Genomic DNA, 25,270 nt, shown 5'->3' with positions numbered 1-25,270 from the left:
TCACAGTACAGAATCATTCACTAAACCTGGTTAGTGACATCACATTGCTTTTCATACTTCTGTCATCTTATGCTTTAAGTTTGCTTTGATGTTTGTTGGGTACCAGAGGATTGAATCAATGATCTCTCCGTCTCTCTTGTGTTATTTTGTAAAAACACCCAATGCAGAAAATGAAAATGGCAGTAACAGGGTCTTAAAGCTCATGCCTTAGATCTTGCTGTACTTCTGTTTGGGTAAGGAATAGTGGCCTTTTTAAACAAGTATGAACTCATTGAGAAATTTCTGGTTGAAAATAGCCTTAAAAATAAGTAATTATATTGGCATTTTCCTACTCCTGTCTTAATATATCTATTCATGAAGTGAGAAGTAGGTGGTTTTTAGAAACACAAAACACTGCAGCTGTCAGTGTGGTCAAGTGCTTAGAAAACAAGCTTAAAAACCCCTCAGTCTTCATAATCTCTGAACTGCACATAGGAATGGCATTGTTTTGGGTGTAAGTTATTTGCAAGTTAACTGGCTCTCTAGTTCTTGTTGTTACTAACTTGACTTGGTGGAGTGGTTCTGATCTCTAGAAATGTATCTGAATGTATCTAGTTTATGCTACTGAAGCAGAAAACCACTTAGTCTTAGGAATGAATAGAAGATTGCAATCATTGGTTCAGTTCTCTGCTCTGTATGATGCATGATCAACTGTGATGTGACTTTGCTGCTCTGAGTGTCCGTAGCCATTACAGCAATTCTGACTCTGCAACTGTTCTTGATGTTACAGTGGACTAAAGAGGATGGACATAGAACTGCCACCTCTGCTGTCCCTAATCTGTTTGTTCCATTGAACACCAATCCAAAGGAGGTCCAAGAAATGAGGAACAAGGTTTGTAATAGCAGTAAAATAACTTATTTTTTTGGTCATCACCACAATAAAGTTGTGTACTTGTAATGAACTAACTTACTTTGCTATAATGACATTTTGGGGGCTTAGTTCTGGTATTGTCCTGTCCCTTTATCACTAAATAATGAAACAATTCCTAAGTATCCTGAACTCCTCTTGGAAAAAGTTGGTATTCATGATATGAAGATTTTTATTTTTCTTAGACCAGTTGCTGGTTACCTCTGAAGCAGCCAGTCCTGAGTTTATGGTAGTAATTCTGTACCCTGATATTGTAATTTTGTATTAGTGACCTGTTTTTGTAATACCAGTTGAAATTTTGTGGCCTAGACAAAGTAATCTATAGATCTCTCTCTGTATTTCAATGTACTGTATTATAATACGCTGGGATTGTTGCAGATTTTTTTGTGTCTTTGGAGCTGCAAGTTAATCTTTTTGAAATGAGCTTGCAGTTAATTTTCCTGGTTTTGAATTTCAGATCTTCTTGTCCAATCTACCAACAGGAAAGCACTGCATGGATTGGGGATTTTTCACTTTATTTCTTTTTACAGTGTAAAATAGACCCTGTTATCTTGTTAATATTTAACTTGTTCTGGATTGTTTTGATACCTCTAACTGATGGCCACATGGGACATGGGAGCTAGCATTCTGTCAAAGAAAGGCTGTGCAGGGATTCTAGCAGGAATCTTAAATAATTTGTATATGACTGACAGAACTTATGTTTGGCAATGTAAAATAATAACCACATGAAATGAGAATTATGGTGAAATTTGCAAGCAGTTTCTTTGTATTTAAGACACAAATATTGTTTTATTAAAAACTTAAATGATGTGACTAAGAGTGTAAATCTTCAAATTTTATACCTTCTCAATGATAAGAAGGGTAGTAAAGTAGAAACGAGTGAAAAAGATGGGGGATCCTTGTGCTTTCTGAGATACCAAATATTAATAATACTTCTTGTTTATGTATTTGTATGCATATTTTTTTTTTATGAATTGAATGTCCTTTTTAGTTGTAAAGTAGAGGTATTTTAAGATGCATGCTTTTCTTCATTTATCTTGGAACAAGAACCAGAACATTTTAGAAATAATTTTTGAATCAGTTATGAATTCTTTACCACTAAAGGATATCTAATTTAAATAGATAATACCTAGGTTTAAATATGTGGTTTCTGTTCCCATCTTCTGTATTGAAAGAACAGGGAGGTATTTAGGATGCAACAAAAGGGGTGTTTTTGAGAACTCCAGAGTGTCAGTTTATTCACAGAAGAATAATTTATATGTCCTTTTGAGGATATGTTCCTGAATAGATGCAAAAATGAAAAGTTGTGCAGTCTTTTATTTAGTTTATAGTAGTTCTATAAGAGGATGATATTGTGGTGCCATATCAGTAACTAATGGCTAATGACAGAAACCTGCAACTGACTGGTCAGGTACAGAAAAGCACATGAGGTAATATTTCTATTTCTCCTCACTTTTCACAAACTGGAGTTGTCTGTTACTGGTTTTACCATGACCTAGTACTAAAAAGCAAAGGACACTACCTTCTGTGGTACTTAAAGACTAAATTCTGAGAAATGTGAGGAAATAGCCAGGAACCTGAACATTTGCATTCAAGTGGTTTTATAAGCTCAACTTTATTTGACAGTCCTATGGCCACAGCAATCAGCACTGGTTGTTGCCTGTTGGCAGGTTCACTGACCCCTTTTTCAAATGCAAAAATGTGATCAACTTTTCTCTGTTGCTTCTGTGGTTGTTCATTCTGCTGCTTTCCTTTACAGATCCGAGAGCAAAATTTGCAAGATATTAAAACAGCAGGCCCTCAGTCACAGGTTCTTTCTGGGGTAGTTGTGGACAGGAGCCTTGTACAGGTGAGAGTATTAAATTCCTAAAACTATTAGCTTAATCTGCAATATCCTCTGCTTTCACCTAATATATCACTATGAAATTATTCTTTAATTGGCAGAGAGTAACTGTTTATAAGGTAAGTCTTAGAGGTAACACCATTGTCTTTGCAAGAGTGCTCAGGGTTAGAAATTTAGAGGCTTCAGCCATGTAGCCCAAGCATGTCTGTGGAGGATGCTTCTTGGTTTTTTTGCTGAATGTAATGCATGAAATTCAGAAGCCTTATTTATATGGGTTAGATTCTTGTTCAAAACTAGTTGGGCTTTGTGACAACTTTTTGTTTGTTTGATTTCTGAGTTTATGTATCTTGAAGGATTAATACTGGGCACACCAGGCTCACTGTGGGGCAGTCGTGTTTCGTGTAAAATATGGGATTTCATGCTTCATAATACAATATTTGAAGAGCAGTTTGGGGGAAAAGCTATTACAACAATGAAACTTAAAAGCAGTATATCTGGATATACAAAAGACTATAAATCATAGCTTCAAGTAAAGTAAGAATTAGAACTGTACAGTTATACTGTATAGCTGAATAAAGCTTTTCGTGTCCAAGTGCTTTCAACTGCCCTAGATAAATATTTTTTTATATACTTTTTTAAAGATTGGCAAGTCTTATCATGACCACAGCATTATTCATGTTGGGTGTCATATATTGTGTGCATGTCAATTCATTGTCATATGCAATTTCATCTACCAGTTACTGTTTCTTTGCATGTTTTTAGCAAGCATCACAATGCTTTTGGTTGATGTTGTAAAGCCCAAGCTCGGTTTGCTCTGTTTACTCAATTTACTGTTGCAGGATGCTCCCCTCTCAGACTGTACGGAATCTATTGAAGGGCTCGATCTCACAGAGCAGGCCTTTAGTCCTGCTAAATCTCTGTCTGTTAGAAAGGTACTGCCCTGTCATACTGCTCTAAATACTGTTGTTCACCCTTCATTTAACCTCTCCTTACCCTGACCTTTTTCCTCTGTTAGAAATTATTTGGCTAGAATATTTTAAAAAATGAAAATAGATGGATCTTCAAATTATGTATATGCGATGATGCAGTTACTTTGCTCTGTTAAGAGTGTCTTAAGGATCTTGATCTTTGTCTCTAGAAGCTGTTGAGGAAACACTGATGATATTAAGGTGCTGATCAGGTCCTGCATATAGAGGGTTTCTTTATGCATGCTATTAGTGTTGAATTATTCTAATTGGAGATCAATTTAGAGTTAGCTTAATCTCAGCCTGATTACATCAGTGTTATTCTGAGGATACCCTGTGTGTTGTGTGACAGACGCTGTCAACTCTTGATCTCAGAGCACTGGACATCTGGCTTCCTTGAAACTTCCTGCAGTTAACTACAAGAGTTGCTAAGTAATGCCCCACACACGCAAAATCAATTGACTTTCACACTTGTAGTCATGTTTGTGCTTACATAATATCCGTTAAATACGCAATAAGTTCAAGAGGTGTGGGCAGTCCTTGGGGCTGGCTGAATGGAGCAGCAGCAAATAACGTTTCTTAGAGCACATCTAATGTAGAAGCACAGTGTATTAATAAGTATCAGTGCTTCTTCTGCTCCAGTGTTTTAGTTAAAAGATTTTTAAATTTTGGTTTTAGGCCATGCCAAAACACCTCATTGTCAGAATAGCTTTTGCATGAAAAATAAAAAAAAACAACAAACCCAGAATACTTTGAATTATGCCATTGTTGGAAACCTTGTGGTTTTATAACTTACTCTAAATTGATGAACCAGTTTGTGTTATAGATATTTGGATCATACTGAGAATATGATGGTGATGTTTTTCACATTGCAGTTCGCTTTGTCCATATTCTGAAAGGAAAAATAAGAAACTCTATTTCTGGATTTAAGACAAAAAATAAAGTAAAGCCAAATTCTTCTAGGCAATGCATGGCTTTTATTTTCCACTTAATAATACCTTCTAAGTGAAAAATTACTTTCATGATAATTATCACAACACAGGTGTCTTTTTGATGGTGATATATTTCAACTATTATGTTCAAACAATGACATACCTTTTCTATAAAAGTAGTCAGATAGTTTATATGCATTTTCATAGATGGCAGAGAACCAACAAATGGTCTACTGGTTATGTAGTTTTGTCTAGTAGTATCCTGTTAGGGTTTAGATGTCCAAATTATTTGTTTCATGTCTTTTGTGGTGTCGTGAAAGTGCTTTCTGCCTAAAATAGTGTGTAAAAATACATCACAATATAAATTATGAGTAATTATGAAATAGAAGTAGCCTATTTCATAATCTTTATTATTTTAATATAGATTGTGACCTGGATGTATAATAATTTCCTGTTTGGGAAAAAAAATAACAACCCAAGAAATAAAATCAAACAAACAAATAAAAAATTCCAAACCAAGCAACCTCCTTCTAAAAAAAGGTCATTCAAACCAGAAGATCCAATGAACCCAAAAACAACAGCAATAAAAGAAAACCACGAGAAATTTCCTTGACAGATTCTGCCATAAAACAATTGTGTTTTATGGAACAAAGGAGGTGGAAGCAATCGTAAGATGCCCACACAAACCTCACCTGAAAATGTTAATGAAACTGAAGAATCCTGTATATCAAGGACTTAGGGACATTTAGGTACCGGACAATTGCAAGTTCTCAGTTGACAAATTCTTTGACACTCAATGACAGGTCATATAAAAAGTTTGATGTAATTGCAGTAACACAATGTATTATGTTTTCAATTAGCATTGAGATTTATATCAAATACTAATGCACACTATTTTGGATGAAAAAATGCCTCCTTGTGTACAGTATGCATGTACTGCTTTAAATTCCTGTGCCTATGGCTGCAGCAGTGAACACTCCATCTTGCCTTGTTGCTTGCTTTATCCATGTTCTGAGAAGTCCTGGCCATGTTGCAACACAATCTCCTTGTTCATCATGTAATTTTATTCCTGTTCAGAATTGGTTAACCAAGCTTCTGCTGCAGTCTTGGCTGATTGACAGGGAATGTTGGTTATTCTTACCAACAACCATTCTGCAGTCTCATAAGAAAATAAATTCACATGAATTTTCAGTAATTTTAAATAGAAGGGGATTCACCCATTTTGTGTCTCTTCCTTAAGAATGGAAATTCTGTGGCTTTGTTCTTAATGCAGACCCTCTCAGTGCTGCCCCAGGGGTGCCACTGGGTTTGAGTGGCAACTTCTACATGGACAGTACCTCAGGTGTTTGGAGAAAGGCAGTGCATTAATGTCAGATTGTGTTAGGAGCAATTGTTCACTTAGACCATTATTATAAACCTCCTGTCTGATTGAAAGAAGAATTGGCATATATAAGGTGCCAGTTTTGGTCATATTTATCCCCAAGAACAAGGTGAAGTGCTTGCCTGTTAAATGATATTCAGTTTTGAATTTTTCTCTAAAATCCAGCTTTAGTGTAGAAGCTATAAAATTACTTGATTATCTAAAATTTTCATGTAGGAAATGTGGGGTGTGTGTTTAATATGAAGGTATATTGTGTATCATTAGCTATAAATGACTTTCCCTTTGTCTGTGGGAGTGTATGCCCTTACAGAGTGAAAATGCATTCTCTTCATTAATATAATCCATCCAGTGTTTCTTACAGTGGAGAAAATGCTGTTGATATTTGAGTGCATACACATGTGATCGAATTTCAAATAGTCATCTAAATACTTTTGGAATCATCATTAAAGTAATGCTAGGAGCAACACAATCCTGATGAGATCACTAGAACGTTAATTTTTTTCATGTCACCTTATGTTGAAACAGAATGTGAGTCTATGGGAATTTATTTCCTCTCTACAGGCTGTTTAATACTGGAAGTAACTGCAGACAAATTTTCTTGTTCAGCTTTTCTGAACATTCTTAGGAATCTCTGAGTGGCACAGTCAGGTTGATAGCTCTACAGAGTCTTGTCTATTTTAGTGTCACATTTAACAATTGGAAATATGTTTTGTACTGTCTTTTTAGTCCTTTATACTTGTTTTCTTTCTGTCCCGTGTTTCACTTTGTGTTGTAGATTTTTATTTGAATTCTTAGAAGGCTGCTCTGTGGCCTATTCTGTGAAGTAAAACATATCTGGTTCTTGATTTAGAAGTAATGATGGTTTAGAGTAATCATACTGGTTTAAGTAACCATATTGCAGACCTTATTAACATACTAGTATCATTTATTTCCCACATAGACTCAGTCCATCTACCAGTATCATTTATATTGGTGGCCTTTGAGCTGCTTCCATATTATTGATATGAATAAAACTGGATGTGTTAATCTGGAATTAGCTTTCAGCTGATCAAAAGTTTTCCTTTCTGATCTCTTAAATAATTTTTCTGCTTTTATGATCCAGCGTTGTTGCTCCTGATCTTTTCAATGCTGCTTCTCTTGGGTCAAAGCTACTCAGCAAGTACAAATACTGTTTGTGTTGACTGTGGGTGTTTTTTGTGAGGATTTCATTTTGGTTTCTTTTTTCTCTTTTCAATCTAGTAAATGTGATAAGCTTGATTTGCTGCTTTCATTCCCAGTATTTAACAAAGGTACTCTCCTAAGTAGAACACATCATGCCAGTGCCCCAGGCATCTGCAAGCTGCCTGTCTTGCTGTTTGTCACCATTAAATCAACAGGCACTCAGTAACATTGTTTCATGAGAAGTTATTCTACTCAGTGTTTCTGGATTTAACTTGCAACATTCAAATATTCTTAGAAATTCCAGAGATACTGATGGGTACTGAGTGTCTTGTTGTTCTCTTGTTCCCAGAAAACTCTAGAAACTCTGCCTGAGATCTGTGCTTTACAAGGTCCTGCTACTTATGCTGAGTTGCAGTTAAAACTATGGACGTAGTTTGAAGTGTGGGCAAAGACAGAAAGGGAAATAAAAAGTTTCCATGGGCATTAGTTTTCTGCCATCATTAAAAGCTGAGACCCTGTAGCTTTAGGGATGTTTTGAGTTTTCTACAAAACAATTAGGATTTGTACAAAGGTTGATGTTTCTCTGACCCTTTTGTGCATTATCTTCTGAGAAAAACTGTTACTATCAAATCAATGCTTCATGGATATAGTTGAGAAGAGGCTTTTGACAATCTACTGACATTCTGCATATGAAATGAAATTAACTCTTATTTTATGGAGAAATGGAAGTGATCTGTAATATTTTCGAGATGTTTCTCTCCTGTAGTTCCTTTCAGGGTCTTGCTGTGGAGATTGATTGTTATGCTCTTCTTTGGTACTTCTGGCTGGTGTTTGCTTCCTGAAGAGCAGCATAGATTTTAAAAACCATCTTACCTCCCTGGCTTCCCCTAGACCAGATATCTGGAGATCTCTCATCAGGCTTTCAGAACTGCTCTTGTGCTCCTTCCACCCAGACATTATTGTCTGTCACCTCTTTGGTGCTGACACCTTGTCCAAAGCAGCTCTTGCCATCCAAAATGACATTCTGTCTACTTGCATCATCAGTTTTACAGTGACCATCCTGTGCTTGTCCATGAAGTGTGGACATGGAATGGAATATTTGTGCCTCTCTTCAGGCACTGCCTATTTTTGAACTGTGCTTTCTAATGCTTTCTTCTAAATTTCAGTACAGACAACATTTGAATATGGAGGTGACCTGGGTCATCCAGTAGCCCATACCTATTATATAATGGAGTTCAAATACCTCTTTTTTATAATACAGTTTGGGTGTCACCATGACATGGGGCACGGGTCACACATCAGCTGTTAACAAACTAGTGTCAGAGTTCTGTATATCCAATAGAAAAAACAAATGCTTAGACAAGTAATTTAGAGATAGAGCAGCTATCTCCAGGCAAGCATTTTCTGTACCTGACACAATGAAAATTCAGTGGCTGTAGCCTTTACTATAGGATTAGAGAAGAAAAACTAAAAACTTTAACATTAGAGAATCTCTGATGCAACTGTTTTTGTCCACTGAAACTTACTGTACTTAGAATTGCTTGTTACATTTTTATTTGTATAACTTTTTATCTCGCTTATATGACAAATGTTATAGATGTAAATATGCTAACTTGTATCAGATTACAGTTAACCGTAATTACTTTAAAATGGTTTATAATAAGCTGTTAATCTGGTGTATACAGAACATATACAAGATGGCTTTTTACTATAACATCTGTTAGGTGTAATTTAGTAGCTGCTAGAAATGGCTTTTCTGTTATTAAAAAAATACAAAGCAAAGCAAAAACCCAAAGCAAAGTAATAATAATAATAAACCAAAACAAAATGAAACAAAAATACCCATGAGCTGAATTCATGACCCTTTACAAGTTTTCTGTGCCCAGACTGCCATGCAGGTGGGCATGGTATCATGTTTCTTTTGTGGCAAGAAAAAGAAACTTGATGTACTTTTATGACTCCAAATTTGATTAACTGCTTAATGGTGGATATTCCCTGGTGGAGAAATGTTTTCTCCTTTATATAAACCTCCTGTGGATCAAATTTAAAAAAAAAAAATCTGTAATGGATTTTTTTTTTTAATCTAGAAGAGGAAAAAGTAGCATTTTCCAGGTTATATTTTTGTTTTGTTTTTGGTTGCTTTGTAGCCTCTATAACGCTAAAGGTTCTGCAAGTTACTGCTTGATTGCAGATGTGTCTTAATTTCCTTTTGCCAGGGAGAACTGGTGACTGCATCAAAGGCAATAATTGAGAAAGAATATCAACCAAAAGTTATAGTGAGCACAACAGGACCAAATCCCTTCAATAAACTCACTGATCGAGAACTGGAAGAATATCGCAAAGAAGTAGAAAGAAAGCAGAAGGGACCAGAAGGTTGGTTTCTCTGTGTGTGTTTTTTCTGCAACAGACTGTAGTACCAGAGAGTTTCTTAGTAATTGGAAGGTGGGTTTCTTGCAAAGGCCATAGATAAATTACTCAGCTTTTGTATGTTTCAGTTTTTTCCAGTGTGAATTAGAAATTTGAAAAGTATATTAGAGATAAAATGTGTGATCTAAGTGTTTTAAAATCCAACTCTAAAATTGTCCTTGTAGATAAGCTGTGCAGTAGGGCCAGTTACTCCTGCTGGTAGGAAGTTGAAAGCTTGGAACTTCAGTCAGAAAGGTGTTTTGGTACTGGTTTTGTTCTTCTTTGTTTCCCTTGGCCTTTGAGCCTAGGCTAAGGTGAGAGAATGGTGGTGCTTTATAGCAGCAACACTGCAGGTTTCTAAGTCATTGAAATTTGTGGATTTGAGAAATATGTTGAATGGAGAAGATACAGAATAACATTGATTGTTGCTTGGAAATGTGACATCCTGGGGACTTCTACCAAAATGGATTTTCAATTATCCTAAAATTATGACAGATTTGTGCTACAAAACAAGGCTGTTGATGCATCTGAAGTGGTTCTCCTGCTTTACTTTTGTATAATTTTAAGGGATGATACTTACAATGCTCATCTGCTGTGAGGCTTTGAATTTGAATGATGCGGGAACACACAAAGTGCTGTTTCTTTTGCAGCATGTGTTCCCTGCAGCCGATTTTTGGGACCACAGTGTAGGAACCTTTGTGTTTGGTTTATGAAATACTGGGTGGGATGGGGTGGGATGCTGTGCTGTCATGCCTGTTTAACTGCATACCTTTATTCTCTCAGTAACAATGCCACATCCTTCTTAGATAAGGTATCAAAATATGGAGAGACTGTGTTACTGAGACAGACACCAGCTGGGGAACAGAGTGCAGTGCTTAGAAATCAGACCATCAGTGAGCAAAACACGTCAGATAAAAAATCTCTGGATTTGAAAGGCAGATCAAACACCTTTCAAGGAACAGATAAGAAGACTTTACAGGATTGTGACGTATCATCACTGTCTAAGTCTTTAGATAACATTCAGTTTGCTGCTGCACGGGTTTCTTGTCAGACCATGCAGCAAATCATCCCACATCTAAATGGAGAAGAGCCAGATGGGCAGAAGTCCTCCCATAAGGAATTTCATACTGCAGTGATCAAAGCATTAAGGTCCGATCCTGACCTTTTGGCTGAGGCCTCAGGTATTACTAACATGATACAGCTGTGCTTGCAATCCAAGGAACAACCTCTTTATCTACACCATGTGGAGATTCTGTCAGTTGACTCTCATCTGTGGGACTGATTTCACTTTAATTGTGTAGGTGAACTAGATGGAACAATGCTTTAGTGTTGTTCCCAATATATGGTGTACTCTATTAATGTTTTCCTTTGGATCTAGGGCTATTTAAAGCTGGAAGCAAGGGGGACCCTCCTTACTAATAACAAATACTCAAACCACTGTGAAATCTGTTTGGAATCATATAATTACTGCATGTTTTTCTGATTATCTGTGCAGTCTTTTCTTTCGGGATGCAATTTTGTTTATTCCAAATTTCAGCAATACAAAGCAAGCAAAAGAGTGCTATCTTGTGTAGGCCTGGTAGCATATCCCCTCCTCCATATTTGTTTGTATCTTCCTTGTGGTTTTTCTTTACAAGTTTTCTTTATAACAGTAGCATAAACCAATTCATAAATGATTTCATTATTCATGCCCTCTTAAATTAAAAAAAAAAAACCTCCAAAAAGAGCTACAGAGCACAACAACAGCTTGACCGGTTTTGTTAGTATCAAACTATTGCTTAATTTTCTTTTGCTTGCATTGGTATTGTTTAATATCGTGGCAGAATTTTGATTCAGAAAAATATATTGGTATCTTTCGTGCATGGAGCAAAAGGACACTTATTTTCTTACATGCTGAGAGGTTTTATTTGCCTTTTTAATTTCCCTTTGCCTACACCTGCAGAGCCTTCAGAAGATGGTAGGCCACAGAAAGAGAAAAGCCTCCCTGACCCCAGTTCAGCTCGCACTCCTCCCAGTACGCCGATTAAAATAGAGGAAGGTACGTTCTGCTGCCGTGGGGGCCAGGGGAGCCAGTAACTGCATCCTTAGTGACTGACGCACGGGAGTACATGAACTAGAGCTAATGACAGTAAATGACTTCTTGTGTTTCATTGTTGTACTACTTACGAGATACTCCACTGAACTGTGAGTCTAACAGGAGTTTTGTTCACAATAATAAAGAAGTGTGCATTAATATAAAGACAAATTTCCATCTCTTCAGAATAGCCTTGTCATCTCTTGGTGTTTCTCAACTGATTTACCTTTTTGTACATTTTCTGTGAGATAATTGCTCTTACTAAATGAAATAGTGTCTGATGGTGAACCAGACACATAACTAGATGCTTTGGTAAATCTTCTTCACTGATTGCACATTTCTTAAACATTATTGTACTTGGATTACACCTCAGTAAATATTTTTCCTACTCAATTTGAATCTAAATTTATTTGCTCACCTTATGTCATAGCTTTAACTAAAATGAGAGCAGGGTTGTAAAGTTGATAATTCCCTAAAAAAAGGATAAAATTATAATCTCGATCAGGTGTAATCCAATTATTGTCTTGTTTCCTTTACCTTGTACATTGGATATATCACTTGTCTGTTAGTCTGCCATTCACTACTTCATCTCATTCTGTTTTCTACAAGAATGGTTGCAACCATTCTTCTAACGTAACACAATGGCTGTGATGAATGCATAGATTCTCTACTTGTGCTTTTTTCTTCTTGTGGCTGCGTTACAAACAGGAGATGGATATGCTAAAGAATACCTGTTACCATAGTAAGTATCATTCCATACTCTGACCTGCTTTTGTGCTTTGCTTCACTCTTGCATCTTTGTTTACTAAAGTGTTTTTTTTTGTTTTGCTTTTTTTAAAAAAGCAGGCTTCTTCAGTTGAGATGTTGATTTCTTTAGTTCTCAATTCCATGTAATTCCAGGCAGTTGTAGATCTCATGTTAAAGTGCACTCCCCTTTTGAGAGAGACTGTGAAAGTCACCTTCCGTGTTTCCATATCTGTGTGTCCAACTCCTCAATTTAAAAAGGAATAGTCTGAAGTTGCCTGGCAGATATAGCTGAAACAGCCCTGGGAGTTTCTGCCCCAACACTTTGCTGCTGCCCACACAGCTCGGGCCTGGAAACAAAGCAGAAGAGTTCCTAATCTATTCCTGAGCAAAATCCACTGACATGGACTTACCTTTACCCAGCAGACTTTTGCATGGAAATGGATATGGGACTACTCCTATGTTTTGTGTTAATTTTAGGGAATTTGAATTCCAGCCAAGGAATAGCAGCAAGTACTTGGTGGCAGCAACTTCTACAGCTGTTTTGGCTGGCTCTGCAGGGCTCCTTCGGATTATGCTTTAAAGGAACAATGATGTTTGTATGTCCTGTTATATCCAAAAGTCAGTGTGTTTGTCATAGGTGTGAAAGTCAAACGATATTGTAGACACCTGTGATGTTACTGATGAAGTTCTAAAACCTGAAAGTTCTTTTAAACAAGAATTGTGTTTGACAAACTCTTCTAGTTGTATAAGTTTTCCAGGACAAACATACAAAGCTTATTTTAGAGAGTTAGTGGAAGTTCACACCATGATGACTTCAGTTGGGGGAGGTTCTGTTGAATGACAATGTTTTCAGTATATAACCTCTTCTTAACTTTGATTCATCATATTCTTTCTGTTTAAGTGTAGCTGAAATCAGTCAAGTGTTTTTTTACTCAGTTATAGCCTAGTTTGTATGTTTGTCCACATCTTTGTGTTGAAAAAGAAACCAAATCAAAGCCCCATAAACCTTTATTTTAATCGATTATGTGAATTGTAAGCACACACCAGTGTTGATGTTATGCTTCAAAATCTTAAGCTACAGTATAATTTATATGTAAAGGGAGAGCATAGATGTAAACATTATTATGTAAAAAAAGCTTTTAAAATCTTCAGGTGCTGCTGAGTTATTAACCTGTAAATAAGGTTTTGCAGCAAGAAATGTGTTTTTAAAGCTTTCTAGTTATGTTACTCATATCCATCCAGTAGAGTAGCAGGGTGTTGGCATATTATGTTCTGGCTTAATTGAATGTGGAATTTGTAAATGTTCCAAATTCTGGTAAAATATTCCCCTTAGCAAAGTAGATAAAGAGATGTTTGCTTGATTCCAGCATCACATTAATCTATTTATTAAGGATAATGGGAACTCGACAATCTGGGAAGGATGGCAGTCCTGGGTTAATGAGTTATGAACCCATTTATATTTATTCAATGCTCAGGCCAGCTGGCAAATAATATTTGAATGGCTGTAGCTTCCTATTCTCTAATTTGAAGAATCACTAGTCCCTTTTTTAGAACTTCAAAACTGTCTTTTAAACTTAACTTAAAAAATATATATACACCTGACAGTCCAATATGATGCCTGTTTTAAAAATTGGGCTATCTAATGAATAGAATATAATATTTTTAATATGTAAGGGACCTGCAATGACCATCGAGTCCAACTACCTGATCCAGTTCAGGGCTGACCAAAAGTTAAAGCTAACTGTCCTAATGCCTCTTGAACACTGACAGGCCTGGGGCCTTCACCAGCTCTCAGTAAGTGGGAAGCCTATTCCAATGTCTTACCACCCTCTCAGTAAAGAAATGCTTCCCAAAGTCCTGTCTAAACCTCCCCTGGTGCAGCTTTGAGCCATTCCCACACATCCTGTCACTGGATCCCAGGGAGAAGAGCTCAGCAATATTTTCAGTTAATTCCTGAAAAGTCCAAAAGCAGGGTGGTGGTAGTGAAGAACTGTAATTGGTGTTTCTTATGAATTTGTGTCTGCCATACATAGGCTAAACTACAGCTTCAGGAGGCAGCTTGTACCATACATAACTGCTTTCTCTTTTTTGCTCTGATTTAAATTCTTCCTGCTCTATAACTATTAAACTGCTAACTTGTGCATTCTGAGTGTTTGGCACTGGATACTAGTGTGTGGTGTTTATTTAACCTATTAGAAGTTCACGGTGCTCTAGGCAAAACATGTTTGTTTCCTAGCAGGTATTCACAAAACAGAGCTATCTAAAATATATCAGAGAATTATTAATCCCATCTGACAGAAGTAAAAAGAACACTCTCATTTTTATAGGAAAAATGTTAAAGTATCAAGTATTTTATATAAATTCTTGTGAAAGTCTTCAGTCTTTTCAAATTAAAACAAACAAGATCTTGAAAGGAGGAAAAAATAGTCGCCTTTCATTTGTGCCTCACAATGAGCATGGCCTGGATTTTGCTCTAAATTCCTCCTTACGTAACATCAGTGGGGATAGATGTGGCACAGCTAACAGGACACGGCTGCGGTGCACGGAGAGCACTGCAGGGAACTCCACAGAGTGCTCCTTGTTGAACCCATGCACAAAGAGGAGCCTTAAACAGAACCTCCCTAAAGCACAGCGGTGAGTGGGGACAGTGTTGCAGTTGAGGGAGGAGTGGTTCAGTTCCCCTTTGGACATACAGCTACCACTGGACTCCTGATGTTCCCTTTTACAGGGTGAGTTTGGCTGTTGACATCGCATACAATAAACAAAACAAGCTGTATTGCATAACCTGCTGAGCTCATTTAATTTGATAAACTACATGGATTTTACCTGTAGGAATCCATAATATGTACTCATACCTTGCCCAAAAAAGTGAAGCCTTTGTGATAGGAAATGATACTTTGAAGCAACATCCATTAGATCTCATGGAAGAATATTATGAAAATCCCTTCATTGGGATTATAAATTGGCAAGCCAACAATTTAGAAATTAATTCTAATTGCATGTATGGGATTTGCATGTATGGGATCACTGTAAATCAGCAATAAGTTTTATCTCTCCAAAAGAAATAAGAATAAAAGTATGGAATTGCAAAACACTCTACTCAATGTCAATGAAAATTGCAGGTTTAATTCCTGCTTTATTGCATTAAAATAATATTTTGCCTGCAAATGTCATGAGTAAAACAGGACTGAGGTCTGAACAGTTACTTTCTTGCTGATGTAATTCAGCTTTAACTGTTCTGTGTGAAGAAGCTTAAAAACAAACAGAACTTTGGAATTTCTTACTTCTTCTGTGCCCAAAGCTGGAGGACAGCCCTATTACAAAGGCTTTCATGCAAAGTAAATATATTAGTTTCTTATAGAGCGCGCTCACCATCCACTTGCTTCGCTTGCCCTGCTCCAGGGACACTTTTGTAAACTGACTGTCACTGTCTGTCCGTCCAGAGACACGGCAGGACCAGACCTACAGAGATGACAGTGATGCTGCAACCTTCAAGCAAACCCTCCCAGATCTCACCCCCGATGAGCCTTCGGAAGCACTCGGCTTCCCTCCCTTAGGAAAGGAGGAAGGGAGATGTGATCACGATGTGCCCAAAAGCCAAACAGAACCACCTGCAGTGGAAAATAAGGAACCCCAGTCCCAACCCACTGAAGAGCCAGCAACACCAACAGCTGAGGAGGGGACAGCAGCTGATGCAGGTAGTGATGAATCTCCAGGGAAGTCCCCATCGAAAAAGAAAAAGAAGTTTCGCACTCCTTCCTTCCTGAAGAAGAGCAAAAAGAAGAGTGACTCCTAAAGGCCAACCCACTGCAGAAACACTGTCATATTTTAAAATCCATTAACCACTAGAATGTACCAGATTGTACTGAGTGTTTTGTCTTACTATGTAAATGAATGCCACAATTAATCCAACCAGCCCCTCAAGTTATGGCTTGATTGTTTAGGGTTATAACCAGAAACCCATGTCCAAAAAGGTGCTAATCCTGTGTGTTCAGCAGCTGCCACAGATCTGATCCCTAGTCAGTAATCAAATGTAAATGACTTCCATGTGGAAGACGTTGATTCACTATTTTTAAATTAAAGCCTGCACTGCTTTCCAAAATATAAAAAATTCACAATTAAAAATAAAACACCCATTGCTTACCACAAGAAGTGTTTTTTCCAATATTCTGTTCCAAGTCACAAGTAAATTTCTTAAATTTTGACTTTTAGAGAGGATGCTTTTGCAGTGGTGTTCTCAAGGGGGGTGAATTTACAACTGACATGTAAACTTCTGCAAGCTTGTGAGTACAGGTTGTGGTTTGGCCAAGCTTTGAGGCTCTCCATTGCTTCCTCCCTTTCTCCCTTCTCATTGTTGTTACAAAATGAAGGTGTTTTTCACTTTGTTTTATTTTATAACTGGTTGGTGAAATCAGTCTTTGATGTCTAGGACTGAGATGTCCGTGGTGTGTTCTGCTCATGTTGTGTGTTCAAAGAGCCCAATCTTGGCCTGTTGCTTTTTTTCTTTTCTTTCTAGTGAATTACAGTTTAAGGGAAATCTGTCTTTGCTCTTGCCTGGCTGAATCATGTGGTGATTTGGCTGTTAGAAAAGGTTAAAAAGTAACTGCAGTAAAAGTATTTCAGAAGTTTTTCAGCTGGTGGTGTGGAGCATGGGCAGGTGTATTTTGGGCCTTAGCACAGGTTTTTTCATCCTTTTAAAAATCCCTTTGTTGCACATGCAACCTTGCTGTGCATGAACCCCATGTGCAGCCTTTTGTGTTTGTTCCTTCCCATTGAGAAAAATGTAAATGCATTACAATGAGTATTTCACCTTGTTTTATAGTAATTATATTTTCACTTACAAAAGCTGGCATTTCTTTGTTTTTGTTGTTGTTGCCAGCGGTCGAGTACAGAAATCCCGTGTAACCTTAAAGGGTGTATTTTCACCGTTTGCTATAAATGTTTGTTTAATGTGCAGCATGGCAAATCACTCTCGCCACTGAGTTCACTGTTTCCCAGTTATTGCCATGCTTCTGTCTATCACTAATTATAAAAGTAGTTTAAGATCAGGTAGGTCAAGCTTGCGGAATTCTCCGGAAAGCGGGTGCCGTTCCCCGGCCCAGGGCTGGCGGGGCAGTGACCAATTCTGGTTTCTAGAATTTGCATTTTGGGTTTAACAGCAGCAAACCCCAACACCCCATGGGGGTAAGGGCAACACACTGACTCACAGGAAGTGTCTGTAACACAACAGAACATGGATGTAACCTTTTAGGACAATATTAAATGTTGCAATTGGTAAAATAGCAGAGAACTAATGCCTTACATTCATGCAGCAGAAAGCACGGAGGGCCGGGCGGGTGCAGCGGCTGCAGGCAGCTCTGGGTGGGCAGAGCAAGGCCTGTGTCAGGCTGGGAGGTGCCGATGCCTCGGGCTGGTTTTTGGGAACAGCTGGAAGTGGAATTGAGCTGTCAGTGTTCAAGTGAGAACAGAGGTATCGAGGTGGCCACTGGGACCATGGGAAAGGTGGCGGGGCCGGTGTGGGACAGAGCAGGCGGGCACTGGGCCGGAGCCCCCGGACAGCGGCGCTCAGGCAGGACTGCATGGCACGAATGGCTTTCAGCTTCTGCTCTAACACTGTATGTCCTTGTACACTAGGAAGCAAACAACACTTATTTTGCTAATTGTGTTTTATTGCAGGGTCGTAACTAAATGACTAATTGCTGTATGTTTCAGTTCTTTACTGAAGTCCCTCCATTTATCTTGACCACATATGCAATGACTTTTAATTTCTAATTTTGTAGTTTGTTCTTTTAGTTCTTTGTATTACAATATGAAATGTAGTCATGTATGGTATGGTTACACACTTTGGGGCAGAATAAAGTCCTGTATTTTTCTTTCTTTCTTGTATCATTAAGTTCTACTCACAAATAAAACTCTTGAAAAAAAAATTATGCTCTGCTTTCAAAACTTGTACATTTTTATTCCGTAGCCTCAGTTGCTTAGTTTTGTTTTAATGATTAATGTAGTGTGTTGATTAACGATGGCTTTCATTCTCAGAAAATACTCAAATTGGCTACTGCAGGGCTTCCTTCCCAGATTCCCAGCAATGGGCAGAACCTGGTTGGAGGTTCCTTCCCCCACCCATTAGCTGGGGTCAGCATGGTGCTGTCATCCATGGCTGGCTCCCTCAAGGAGGTCTTTGGCACCTTGGGTAAAATTCTGGCCCCTTTTTGCCTCAGCCAGACAGCGATGTTCAATTCAGAGGGGTTTAACAACTGTAATGAACTGACCACAGGACTGTTCAATGTAACCATTTATTGTAATGCAAAAAGAACAGGGCTTTGTCATCAAAAACATCACACAGTATTAGAAATATAAAACATCTCTCCAAATTTAATTGTATATTAAAAATAGTCCACCTGTGCCAAAGTACCAGTGGGGTACCAGGCAGCCTGTACTGTGCTTCTGCTTTTGTTTGACCACCATGCAGGTGTGGATGCAGCATTTGCAGAACTCTCGTACCACTTGTACAAAAACACCATCAGAATGGTCCTGAGAGTTTGTTCTGTGCCAGCCCAGCCCCTGCACAGGCCCAGGGTGAGGAGCAGAGCCCTGAGTGCAGCAGCACCTGGTGAGTGGGGAGGGCTCCAGGCCTGCTGCTGTTGTGCTGTCTCTGCTTCTCTGCTGCTCTTAATGCCTTACTCAACTCTTTGGGGGGATTGTGTTACCTCTGTCTCTCTTTTCTCTGCCTCCTTTGGGCTCTGTTCTCTGTGGATATATCTTTTCTTTAGTCTCCCAGCCTTCTCTGGGCTGAATTCGCTGTAGATACAGCTTTCTATAGTTCCCCAGCCTTCTCTGGGCTGAATTCTCTGTGAATACAGTTCTTCTTTAATTCCCCAGCTTCCTCTGGGCTGAAGTCTCCCGGGATCTTCCTTCGTGGGGAGTTCCACTTATCTCAGTTCTCATTATTTGAAGTAAACTCTCGAGCTCGTTAGAATTTTGTTTCTCGTGTTTATTGCAGGATTCTTACAAAAGTTAACAGGTTTCTTCAGGCTGGTTACAAGGTTAATCTTTGCAATTTGGTACATTTCTTTCTTCTGATGGTACAAACAAGGCTTTGTGGCACACTTCATGTCTGATACACAAAATGGCCCCGAGCTACGCAGCTCTTTTATCTTTATACCCATTTTTATCCAATTAACAATAGACACGTATATTATTTTTCTTAATGACCCAATGACTCATCACCTCTGTGATGCACTGCGGCATTTTCTATCCAATTACTAACTACTACCCAAAAACCTCCAGGAGAAGGACATGAAGAAGAAAGAAGAAGGACAAGGGACAACACCCTAAATCCTCCATATTGTCTCCTGTTCTCTAAACTACTTTTTCACCCAGTGATTTAAGAAACTTTCTAATCTACACACCTACCTTTCTTATCTAACTTTAGCATTTGTTTTCATGTATCACTATGAAAACATGATCATGAATTTCATATTATATGAAATTCAGTGTTCTCTTGAATCTCAGAACTAAAAATTAAAAACAAGGGCACACAGTCTGTATTTCAGACTCCAACATCTGCCCCTCTCTTTAAAAAAAAAATTAAAAAAAAATCAACTCAAAGCTTTTCTTTGATTACTTTTCAAGAAGGGTTATTTTTCCTTTACTCATGCCTTATGCACTAACAACAGAACTGCTGCTCTGTTCTACAGAGCACTCTATCTCTAGTTTTAATCATCAGTTAACTAACTACCCAAAGCTAGAGAAATAGATCTAGGTTGCTTACTTGACCAGTAGCTTAATTTATCTAACTGTTCTACAGTTTCTGTTGAAGTTACTTGAATTGAATGCTGAGTTGTTATAAATCTTTATCTAAAATTTTAAAAGTCAAACTCTTCACAATCAGGTGTAACTAAGATTGATATAAGATCACACTAAGATGTTGCCTCTTTGTATAGAGCATGATTTGGAGTAACATTCATTATCTCATCTTCATTCTGTTTTAACACAGAAAAATTGGATGTTATACAAAAATCTATTTTTTGAGATAAGGTACACTTTCTTTTGAGTTAACTAAAAGAAATGATGCAGGTGAAATTGCATCACAAAGTGATCAACAAAATGATACAGCTTAAGGGTGATACCTGATTCACCTTCATATTCAAGGACTTTATCTCTTGTGCAAGATTCTGAATCTTGACACAGTTCACACCATGCTTTAACAAACGAGGCTTTAAAATATCGACTTTCCCACTGTTTCACATGAAACCCAAAGTTCACTGTTCTTGCATGTTGGATCCAAGCTGTTCCGCTGTTGACTGTGGTCTTGATACAGTTCACATCAGTGTGCTTGCTCTTCTGCTCTTTGGGCTGTCTGCTTGTCTCTGCAGCTGATGAGTTTTCATGTTCTTTGCTAGGAAGTTACTTTTGCTTTGAACCTGTGAATACACAAACATACACTTTCCTCCAAATTATTAATTGAAATAGATTTTTTAATCTTCTTGCTTCTGAACTTTTGACTAGAACTTAAGAGATCTCTCTCAAATTTGCTTGAGTACTGTTAGAACAATACCTAATAATTGATGGAACTGGCTTCGTAAAAGACTTGTTTAAAAAAGACTGTTCAAGAATTATTTGTAATAGATATAAGATCTTTTTGCTTTTTCCAAAAATTTAAAATATATATTAGGTTTTTATACTTCCGAGGCATAGCCTTGGTCCCCCCCTTTTTCTTTATATAATTAAGTAAGGTATTTGTTTTTTTGTTATGACAATGAAAAATCATCAAATTAAAACACTTGCACATGTATACACATAGGAAATAACACTTTTACAGAAATCGAAACTTATTAAGAAGATGCATAATTAATATTATGCGATATTAAACTTATCTGAATAATCTATAATATGAATTAGTAAATGTACTAAATATATACTCTCATCCCAGAGTCTGCTACAGCTGATAAATCAATGGAAGATTGGAAAATCATGTCCGGATAACAATTTTCCAAGCTCACTGTAAAATCCAGCTGCTATATTAATTCACTAATTGCCAAGTCAAATTGACTTGAATATTGTTTTGATGCAGAAAACTTCTGGGTTTATTGGTAAATTCTCCATCCAACTAAAGTCAAGGCTTGGCCAGAGCCTTAGGCTTCATCTGGAAGGATGTTTCCTAACTCATTTTTAAAGCAAGGGGTTTAAAAATAACTGTTATAAGATGCTTAAAACACAGCAAACTTTTAAAAAACATTTGTATAAAGTAAATGACCAGAAGCCTTAGGTACCAGATCAATTAAACCATGCAGCAGTTGGTTTAATCTGAAGCTTCTCCCATGGCAGCTGACCCTTAGCAATGGTACATCTTCTTAAAATTTTGGAAATACTGAAAAATAAGAAAGCTATAACAATAGCAATAACAATATATCAACAATATAACAATATAACAATAATAATATAACAACAAACAATAGAACTCCCAATGAAGTCAAAGGTGTCACAGACTGCATTCACTTCTGTCCACAAGCAGGTGTTCATCTTCATCTCTTTAGGAAAATAACTATACTTTGCAACTTAAACATCTTCAATAAAACATAAAGTAATTTAAATTTAAACCTGTTAGAAATTAATTATGATAAAAGGGAGTAACAAAACTTAACATTAAAAAATACCAAAGTTATAACTTAACTTAAAAACACTCAAACTTAAACATAGTGAAATTTAACTTTGATTAATTCTATTAACACTTAATCTATATCAGATGAAAACATGATTTAATCTTACTCTATTATTATTAAAAAAGCAACTAAAAGTTTGGTATACACTTCTTTGAACACAATATAATAGGAATATTGATTCACTATAGAGATTATAGGGATGCAACAAATTTATCACCATTCTGTGTTATCTGGTTTTGAGAATAATTCTAATAACTGTAGATGTTATTAAAAATATCAATTCATAACAAGAATTTGCTTGGTATATGCTTACATTTGTTAGGATTTTTAGAATGCAGTTTCACTAGAAAAAAAATACAACACCACAGATTTGGTAATTTGCTATTCAGCTTTTGTAGTACTTTTCAGAGACATTAAGTCTAACTTTTTAACTAAAATTCAAAATCCAAATTGATATATATGCTGTTATACATGTTTTTTTTTTTAACAAAAGGACTCACATTAAAATTGCCTAATTATAAAAAAATACTAAGCAAATGGGTAATATATGGTTAACATAATTTTGAGATTACTGAAAACTGTATTGAACTAACTCCACAATACAGTTACTTAAATGAAAGGAAAGGTTAAAAATAAAAGAAATTTGTCATTCAATCTTTTTTCTGTAGGGTTAATCATATGATCTTTCAACTCAATTTTAAAGAAATGCTTCTTGCAGAAACTGACTGTAAGTACAGTAATAATGCTTGATGATCACTCCATATGATACAGTATTACATTATCAGTAGATGTATAGAGAAGATAACATTTTCAAAACCTTCATATATTAGGAATACTGAAACAGAATAAAACTCTTTTAAATTTCTTGGGATGTATTAATATAATTTTCCATGCTATTTTGTAAAAACAAAACCAGCAGATATTATTAGAAATACAACATCTATATATATTTCACTATAAAATATCTATAAACTTTTTTGATCTATTTTTGAAGGCACTTCATTCAATAGAGACTTCTTTTTAAAACTCAATTATGATTACAACAATTTGCTGATTTACCAACAATACAATTTGCAAAGCTTCTAATTTTTGAATTGTCCAATTAAAACACTCTCTTTTTTGTCCCTCTCTGAGATGTCCAGCTTTCTGTTCCTTCATCGAAGTTGCTTGAGTTGTTTTACCGGTGGTTGTCATGGCGACAGCGTTTCTGGCTGCTGTGTACTATCAAGTGCTGCTTTTAAATCTGAGAAAAAACTCTAAAAACTTATATTTAGGAAGAAACTCCTTTTCAGGAGATAAATCCCTTTTTGGGTGACTGCTGTTTGTCCCAGAAAACGGACCCACGACCCTGAGATCAAGACTCTCAGGCTCTGCCGGCTGAGCCAGCCGGGCTGATTTCCCGAACTTCACAGGCTCGGCTTCAGTGCCGAAACGCGCATGCGCGGCTCGACAGAGGCCCCGCCAATCTCCCCTCTGGAGGGCCGGGTCCTCCCCTTCATAGATCACGGCTGTGCTTTCCCTGCGGGGCGTGCCTTTATAACTTTGGCCAGCCCCTTTTCTTTCGCTGTCTGTCTATGGCAGCGTTCTAATATATTTTTTCTTTTCTAATCTCTCCCCCCTTTGCTCGGGGTCACTCCGCGGCGCGGCCATCCCGCCGTTTCCCGCCGCTCTTTGAAGCCTCTCCTCTTTGGGCAGCTTCTATCTCCGCCTGATGGGCGGGTATTTTCGGGGTTGCCTGCTGAGCAATTACCCCCCTCCGTGTCCCCTCTTGGGCAGACACACCTTTACCAGCCTTTTCTAACACCTCTGTGTGATTAAATTCGTCAGAGGGCGGGGTAGGCTCCTTCCCTCGCTCTGGCTCCTCTGACGTGCATGGAGGGTGCAGGGGGCTGTTCTAAAGGCGTGGTTTCAGAAACAGCGTGGAACTTTTCTAACTTTTTTTTTTCTCCATTCCCCCCCGCGATTTCTTCTAACTGCAATAATTCTAAAAAGACTCTATATAAACCATCATATCTCTCCATGCAATCTTTTTAACCTCTAACAATATAACAAACTGCTCACTCTGCTTTCTGAAGTAACACAAGCTTCCCGGTGTTCAGTTTTCCCTCGCATTCCTCCCTCGTCCCCCCACGTTCTCTGAAGGGACAGGGACAGGGGAACCACGCCGCTGGGGAATTATCTGGGTTTCCCGCGCTTTCAGAAAGGGCAGTTCATCTCCCCCTATTCCCGGGGCTATTAACTCTTTAAACATCATATTTATATTTTCCCCCAAATCCTGGGTTTAAACAATCTCTCTTTATAAATACTCAACCCCATTATCTAGACTGTATACAGCTTACCAGACCTGGCTATCTTCAGATTACCGACCAGCAGAATCCAGTGTTCCGAGTCCAGGGCCCTTGGAATTTCGGAATGTGATAGCAGATGTTTTTCTCCAGGATTTCTTTCAGGAACTGGTTGCTGTGATCCTGCAGGTGTTGATTGAAGCTTCTGTGAGTTTGTCCTCACACGGGGCACCACTTGTTACCTCTGTCTCTCTTTTCTCTGCCTCCTTTGGGCTCTGTTCTCTGTGGATATATCTTTTCTTTAGTCTCCCAGCCTTCTCTGGGCTGAATTCGCTGTAGATACAGCTTTCTATAGTTCCCCAGCCTTCTCTGGGCTGAATTCTCTGTGAATACAGTTCTTCTTTAATTCCCCAGCTTCCTCTGGGCTGAAGTCTCCCGGGATCTTCCTTCGTGGGGAGTTCCACTTATCTCAGTTCTCATTATTTGAAGTAAACTCTCGAGCTCGTTAGAATTTTGTTTCTCGTGTTTATTGCAGGATTCTTACAAAAGTTAACAGGTTTCTTCAGGCTGGTTACAAGGTTAATCTTTGCAATTTGGTACATTTCTTTCTTCTGATGGTACAAACAAGGCTTTGTGGCACACTTCATGTCTGATACACAAAATGGCCCCGAGCTACGCAGCTCTTTTATCTTTATACCCATTTTTATCCAATTAACAATAGACACGTATATTATTTTTCTTAATGACCCAATGACTCATCACCTCTGTGATGCACTGCGGCATTTTCTATCCAATTACTAACTACTACCCAAAAACCTCCAGGAGAAGGACATGAAGAAGAAAGAAGAAGGACAAGGGACAACACCCTAAATCCTCCATATTGTCTCCTGTTCTCTAAACTACTTTT

The 25,270-nt window shown here is 37.7% G+C and overlaps 1 protein-coding gene across 20 annotated transcripts in view; it reads left to right on the top strand.

The window, feature by feature from the left end:
• The window catches only part of ADD1 (adducin 1), a 62,849-nt gene extending 44,557 nt beyond the window's left edge, over positions 1–18,292 (top strand). For 5 of the 20 annotated variants that reach the window (XM_058837229.1, XM_058837228.1, XM_058837233.1 and 2 more), the window contains 7 exons: positions 770–871; positions 2,667–2,756; positions 3,590–3,682; positions 9,406–9,562; positions 10,402–10,776; positions 11,538–11,633; positions 15,860–18,292. In XM_058837229.1, the coding sequence (XP_058693212.1) occupies positions 770–871; positions 2,667–2,756; positions 3,590–3,682; positions 9,406–9,562; positions 10,402–10,776; positions 11,538–11,633; positions 15,860–16,212 (1,266 nt within the window). In that variant the 3' untranslated portion in view covers positions 16,213–18,292. Of the gene's footprint in view, positions 1–769; positions 872–2,666; positions 2,757–3,589; positions 3,683–9,405; positions 9,563–10,401; positions 10,777–11,537; positions 11,634–12,377; positions 12,413–12,512; positions 15,146–15,859 lie in introns of those variants that run through there. The other 15 variants (XM_058837234.1, XM_058837235.1, XM_058837237.1 and 12 more) reach the window with 10 other exon arrangements.
• Positions 18,293–25,270: the final 6,978 nt, after the last annotated feature.

Source organism: Poecile atricapillus, chromosome 4, assembly GCF_030490865.1.
Source record: "Poecile atricapillus isolate bPoeAtr1 chromosome 4, bPoeAtr1.hap1, whole genome shotgun sequence".
Lineage (NCBI taxonomy): Eukaryota > Metazoa > Chordata > Aves > Passeriformes > Paridae > Poecile > Poecile atricapillus.
The sequence above is the reverse complement of the archived record's forward strand: the minus strand, read 5'-3'. Positions and strand labels throughout refer to the sequence as shown.